The 7,500-nt window shown below is 34.2% G+C and overlaps 1 protein-coding gene across 1 annotated transcript in view; it reads left to right on the top strand.

The window, feature by feature from the left end:
• The first annotated feature begins 374 nt into the window (after positions 1 to 374).
• LOC137635787 (probable G-protein coupled receptor Mth-like 1) overlaps positions 375 to 7,500 on the top strand; it is a 26,430-nt gene continuing 19,304 nt past the window's right edge. Inside the window, exons 1-3 of the mRNA XM_068368230.1 lie at positions 375 to 497; positions 4,935 to 6,108; positions 7,113 to 7,191. Of these exons, the coding sequence (XP_068224331.1) occupies positions 375 to 497; positions 4,935 to 6,108; positions 7,113 to 7,191 (1,376 nt within the window). The remainder of the gene's footprint in view (positions 498 to 4,934; positions 6,109 to 7,112; positions 7,192 to 7,500) is intronic.

Below are 7,500 nucleotides of genomic sequence, written 5' to 3'. Positions count from 1 at the left end.
ATAATAATAATAATATTAATAATAATAATAATAGCAACAAACTTAAAATCATAAGGGTAAAATTAACAATGTTAATATACCCATCATGTTAATAATAATAATAATAATAATAATAACAGCAACAAACTTAAAATCATAATAAGGGTAAAATTAACAATGTTAATATACCCATCATGTCAATAATTAATAATAATAATAATAATAATAATAATAATAATATCTAACATTGCAAAGCTATAAAGCCCTCAGCCAAAGCTAATGGCTTCCTCATTCCAGTCTACCCAAAACTCTCTCTCTCTCTCTCTCTCTCTCTCTCTCTCTCTCTCTCTCTCTCTCTCTCTCTCTCTCTCTCTCTCTCTCTCTCCTCTGACACAATGAGGATGTTCTTATATCGCGGCACAATAGGTAAAAATAAAGTTGACAGTCCTCAGAAAAAACGGCCAATTGACAGAGATCAAAAACTCTTTGGAGTTCCAAACAAACAAAAAGACATTGAGGTCTCTCTCTCTCTCTCTCTCTCTCTCTCTCTCTCTCTCTCTCTCTCTCTCTCCCTGACTTCATGCGCTGGTAGATTCTGCTGCGTCATTTTCAACAATGGAGACTTTTTATTCTTTTTTTTATTATTTTTTTTTGTAATGCATACAATACGCCATCACGTCTGTCTATATTGTTGTCGAATAGATAATTCAGGTGTTGATGGTACGATGTCAAATGATGAGATTCAATCTGTTTTTTTGCGAAAGTTTTCGATTTGGAAATTATTTTATGAAATTTCTGTTTTCGAGTTATTGTTGTTTTTCGAAATTGTTTTTCCATTTTTTTTAAATGGAAATTTTAATTGAAGGAATGAAGTATTTATATATGTAATTTTGAAATCTTGGTGTATTATTATTATTATTATTATTATTATTATTATTATTATTATTATCATTATTATTATTATTATCATTACTATTATTAATATTATCATTATCATCATCATCATTATTATTACTAGCTAAGCTACAACCCTACTTGGACAATCATGATGCTATAATCCCAAGTGCTCCAACAAGTAAAAATAGCCCAGTGAGGAAAGGAAATAAGGAAATAAATAAACTACGAGAAGTAATGAACAATGAAAATAAAATATTTCAAGAACGGTAACAGCATTTGAACAGATCTTTCATATATAAACTATAAGAGAGACTTATGTCAGCCTGTTCAACATAAAAAACATTTGAACTTTTAAAATTTTCGTTTTAATAAGAAACTTTTAATTAAAAGAATTGTGTTTTATATAATATCATTTCTTGATGTTTGACTGTTCAATGACGGTTAGTTTATATGGGAGGATTAAACTGTGACGGACAGATGAACGTACAAATGAAGAGGAAGCCGCTATGAGAATGGACAAAGGCCCCTCTCTCTCTCTCTCTCTCTCTCTCTCTCTCTCTCTCTCTCTCTCTCTCTCTCTCTCTCTCTCTCTCTCTCTCTCTCTCTCTCTCTTAGGCTAGTGTTTATTTCAATCTTTCTTCTCTTGTACTTAAATTTACTGGGATTTATAAAAGTAAAAAGTAATAGTAAAATCTCTCCAAACTTTGGTTTCGTGTCTTTAATGTTGTGTGTGTGTGTGTGTGTGTGTGTGTGTGTATGTGTGTGTGTGTGTATACCTAATGCCATATACATTAAATTTCTAGAGGCAATCTTCGAAGTGTTCAAAACCTCATAGATTTTAAGCAAAGATAAAATTAAGAAAGACAAAAATCATTATTATTATTATTATTATTATTATTATTATTATTATTATTAGCTAAGCTACATCCCTAGTTGGAAAAAGCAAGATGCTATAAGCCGAAGGGCTCCAACAGGGAAAAATAACCTAGTGAGGAAAGGAAATAAGGAAATAAATAAACGATATAAAAAGTAATGAACAATTAAAATAAAATATATAAGAAATAATAACAACATTTAAATAGATATTTCATATATAAGCTATAAAAAGATATAAAAAAATATATTAGCTGCAAATTTTGAAATTTTTGAACTTTTCTCGAAAAAAGGTTAGACTAAAATGTTTGAACTTTTTGAACTTTTCTCGAAAAAAAGGTTTGACTAAACTGTTTGAACTTTTCTCGAAAAAATGTCGTGTGTAAAAGGCATTTACAAAATGACCTAATTTAAACAAACAAAATATGTGACCTATATATATATATATATATATATATATATATATATATATACATTATATATACATTATATATACATTATATATATATATATATATAATGTATATATAATGTATATATATATATATATATATATATATATATATATATATATATATATATATATATATACATATATATACATTATATATACACATACATATATATATATATATATATATATATATATATATATATATATTATATATATATATATATATACATAATATATATATATATATATATATATATATATATATATATATATATATATATATATATATATACACACGATAATTAAATGAGGAAACAAAATCTGCTTCAATTATTACTAATTATTCTTTAAAAAACAACAAAGATCTTCTAATGTAAATACACAAAAAAAAATTTGACCTAAATAGACATATCCTATCGAATCTATTTCTTTCTGACACCACCAAATCGTTTAACAATCTTGCCATATTGGGTCAGGCTCCGTGATACCTAAATATGCCCGCACTATAATTTAAAATGGTTTCAATATCATATTTGTTTAATGTCAATGACTGTGGGGTGTATATGATGATTGCCAGCCGTTACTAGTCCACACTGCAGGACAAGGGCCTCAGATATGTCCTTCCATTCGCTTGTGTTTATGGTCTATGACAGTCTATACTAGCTACATTTTCTTAGCTCGTTTCTCTCTCTCTCTCTCTCTCTCTCTCTCTCTCTCTCTCTCTCTATATATATATATATATATATATATATATATATATATATATATATCCATGTCTTGTATATTATACAAATACAGTATATATACGTGCTTAACTAATATATACATATGTATAAATATATATATATATATATATATATATATATATATATATATATATATATATGTATGTATATATGTATATATATATATATATATATATATATATATATATATGTATATATATACATATATATCAATAACCATAACTTTATAGTATCTTCCATTTGTAAATACAATTTATCGGTAAACGAAGAACCTTATAAATGCATAGAAGAAGACACCTTAATGTTCAAAAGTGTAACAAAATCTGTTATTATTTACAAATAAAGAATGCCAAATAAACAGAAGGTCAAGATCTATTGACCATACGAAGATGCTGGTATGGATATTTGAGGAAATCACTGTACGAGAGAGCTAAGAAGGAGATGGTATGAACCTGGGGTAAGAATGGGTGAGAAGGAGGGAGTAAAGAAGGCAAAGCTGGAATCCGTTAAGCCCAGTACACACTATGATTCATGATGCGCGCAGTGTTGAGTGGATGCGTTGAAAGAAGACTTTTTTCAATATGAAATGGCACCACCAATATGTTGATGGGCCGGCCTGTTTTCTGTGGCAGTGCTCAGTGTTGCGTCAGCATTCATCGGGGAAGGATGTACGCTCTCCTCTCCAGCTCTAATGGCTAACGCGCTGACACCCATTGAGCGGACGAGGATCAACACTTCATTTTATTTTAATCATGATAGTAGTAATACTTTCAATGATTAATTTTATTGATTTTGATAATAATTTTATTAATAATCATCGGCATACATCCTCTGTCAATGAAAGCTGAACTGCAACTGGGCAACTAGTGCACGAAAACAAGTGAAGCATTACATTGCAGTTTGGACGCCAGTCATTTTTTTCAACACTACTACTACACCACGAGGCTAATACATGAATCATAGTCTGTACTGGGCCTTAAAATGGGACACCAAAAGAATAGTTGGCATCATAAAGTGAAGGGGGGTTTAGATAAAATGGGTTTGATGGAAGAAAATGTTTTTTAGGATGTTTGGGGATTCGGGTAGGGATGAAGATGTTGGGACCTAAGGTACGAAGTCACAAAGGCAAGTTGGACCTCTGAACTCTGGATTCTGGTCTTCCAACACAGAACCTTCTGATACACACACTCACATAAAGATGAGTTAAACCCCCTGGAGTCTGGCCTACCAACACAGATGTCCTGATATAAACACTCATAAATAGCTAAGTTGGTAGCGTCGCGGGCTTCTGTTTCAGAGGTCCTGAGTTTGCGTCCCCGCTAAGGCGCGAATAGTGCGAGACCTTCTACCGGGGGTACTCCCCAGGGTGGCGCCTGGGGGGGGAGGTTAGAGGGGTCTAGTGATAGTCCCTGCTGGCTCATGGCAGCCCGAGGAGATGATGTAAGTCGTCTCAGGGGAGACCTAAAATCCGCAACTTTAACTTCTCTTTTTTTTAAATGCAGACACGGATTGAAATGTAATCTTCCATTCTGATTGGTGGAAGTAACAATTCTTAAAAGAGTAAAATAAATAAGATTAGCAACTTGATGCTTCCCCTTCAATTGTCCTGGCTGGAATAAACTGATCCTTCCTTTCTAAGTTAACATGCCAGCCAGATTTTTTTTTTCATGCAACCCCAAAATATTAAAAGTCATCCGTTTCTTATGCTCAATCCTTTTTTTTTCTTTTTTTTTTGATAGCAAATAGGTCTTTACTACTAATGTTTAATACAAAAAGAATATTAAGCTATATCATACTTTGATATGGATGTCAAGTTATGCTTTTACCTAATTTCAAGTTAAAACTACTTCAAAATTTTTATTTTAATAGTTATCATCTTCTAATAAGTCAATCCGCACATAGGTTGCATCTTATTTGCATACACTAATTTTCTAAGAAAAAGATTATTCTTTAATAAATCATAACGGTATTCATTTTACTTTTCAGGAGACGCCAATATCTAACTTCCGAGTGAGAGTCCAAGACTTGGAGTGTACGAACAATGTCACGCACAAGCAAATGGTCTTCCCAAAAGGCACTTTCTACTTGAGGAGCCGAGGCGATATCGTTCTCACGGAAGAAGTCGATCATCTGGTTGGGCTGCGCATCAACGACTATTGCATCAACCACTTCTTGGACGAGGAAGGCCAGCTGTCGTGGAACATGAAGGCCTGCATTCCTCATCCTGTCGTTCCGAGGTGTTGTCCGCCCGATCAAGTATTCAGGAACGGTACCTGTCAGGCGGGGCCATCTCCTTCTCACCTTTTCCCGGCTATTCAAGCTGATCCAAGAGGTGGCGAGCCTATCATCTGGCCTACCGTCAGAAATCAGATTCACAGGCCTACGTGTAAAGAGGGACAGGTTATGAGGACCGTTACCCTAGATATTAACGGGTCTTATCTGCTATCACTTGCGAATGGGTTGGCATACCGGTGGTACACACATGGACGCAACGTAAAATCTGAATTTTCTTTCTGCTCTGAATTTTGTGTGGATGGGAGACAGAGCATCGACGGAACGATGGAATATTTTGCCAACTTCTGTCACACTCTTCCCGAACATCGGCGTCCCGAGAAATGCGAATCGGACAAGTGTGTCCGAAAATGCTGTAAAAGTGGAGAAATTATGAGTGTGGATCACTACCGCTGCTTGCCATATTCAAAGGGACGTTTTCAACCACCAGTCTCTGATAAACTTGACACATACGAAGTCGTGCACGGAAGGCCGCCATGTGCCATCCACGTCGTGGAAGTCAACAACACTGTCATCGACACAAACGGCAACTGGATCATCGGCGAAGATGCCTTATCTGCCAATGAATACTGCATGGACACATTTGCCTCGCAAGGAGCCATGAGCACGAAAGCCCTCATATGCTGGGCCGGTTACGAAGTCAGCGTCTGGATGAAGGTCCGCATGATCATCTTCCCCATATGTCACGTGATCTCTCTCGTCTTCTTGGCCATCACAGTAGGATTTTACCTCTTGGCGCCTGTTCTGATGAAGCAAGGAGGATGGCATCAGCTTGCGTATGTGTTGTCCCTTATGCTAGCCTATGCATCGACGTTCAGCCTCAATATATACCACACCAAACTCACACCCAGTGGATGTGTTGGAGTAGGTAAGGATGCATTTGATTCCAATTTTGGGTTGCCTAAGTTTTCCCATTGTTACTTTCTTATTATGTAATTCAACTTAAGAAAACTTTATTCTTATCTACGATTTTCCTATCAATATTATAGGTTTTCAAACAAATCATCTATATGCTTTAATAAGCTGTATGTGAAGAGACTAAGCTCTATGGTTTAAACATCATTTAAGTTTTATATTAGTGCACTGGGTTCTTTATCATGCAATAATCATCTATGACAGGAAAGCATCATCAAGTTCCAATAGAGCAATAAAAGACCTTATTATAACAAAACTTAATAATATTCATCCAGTAAATGAGAGATATTTTTATATCCTTGAGGCAACTGTTCAGTTAGCTTTGATCTTTTCGAAGTGCTCATCCATTTCTGGACATTTCAGTAATGTTACTAAAACTTCACAATCTGACACCAAATGTAAAATTCTTTTAAAACAACAAAGAAGAAATTTGTGGTCTTCAGAAACTCTTAAGATACACGAGTGTCTTTTAGTATCTCGCCTCCAGGCTTTGAAAATATTCTTTCAATAATTGACATGTATTTCAGAGAAGTAGTATAAAAAATTATCCTGAAATGGTGACTGAAATTAAGTTGAGTTCTTGTTTGGTTGTCATCATTGTAATGAATAAAAACGCTTGATTGTTTACAAATATGAGAGATGATATCTACATCTTGGTCCAAGGTTTCGACGGGCAGGTGCTAAAAGCTACCTTACCGGCAAAACCTATCGTAAGACTTACGTCATGCATCTTCATATTGCCCAAAATGGTACCGTAATGCCTCAATAAGATTATTTCAAGGGCCACAGTCACAATGTTAGATTTCACAAAATGACAGGTATAAGTACACATAGTTATAAACAAAATGACATCGCCATCTTTTGACTTGGGCATCAAGTTACGAAACGTAACGTACCATTTTGACGAACCCTGCAAGTCACGAAATGTTCCTGACAGACTATTTGTTTTCTTTTCAGCCCTTGTGATGCAATTTGGTTTCTTGTCCACATTCTTCTGGCTGTGTGTCATGTGCTTTGACATCGAAAACAAAATAAGGTTAGTGAAACGCGAATTTTTATTTGTTGGTACCGGTACTTTTGTTTTCGTATATTTTGAATTTTGCTGAACCGTTTTACCTAGCTAGGGGATAGTACTTTCAGATACACCTTGTTTAGTTCTGAATCTTAAGCAGTTCCTTACAGAGACAATGCCTTTTGAAATGCTGGTTTTGCTAGGTGATTTGAATGCAGAGACTGCGAGCGTGACCTTTTATTTGTGGTTACTTTTGTTTATATTTATTCTAAATTTTTCTAAATAATTTTATCTGAATCTTAAGCAGTTTCTTACGGAGACTTAGTTTATTTA

The sequence above is a fragment of the Palaemon carinicauda genome, unplaced genomic scaffold (assembly GCF_036898095.1).
Source record: "Palaemon carinicauda isolate YSFRI2023 unplaced genomic scaffold, ASM3689809v2 scaffold1743, whole genome shotgun sequence".
NCBI classification, from domain to species: domain Eukaryota; kingdom Metazoa; phylum Arthropoda; class Malacostraca; order Decapoda; family Palaemonidae; genus Palaemon; species Palaemon carinicauda.
Note: the sequence above shows the minus strand (reverse complement) of the source record. Positions and strands in the feature narration are given on the sequence as shown.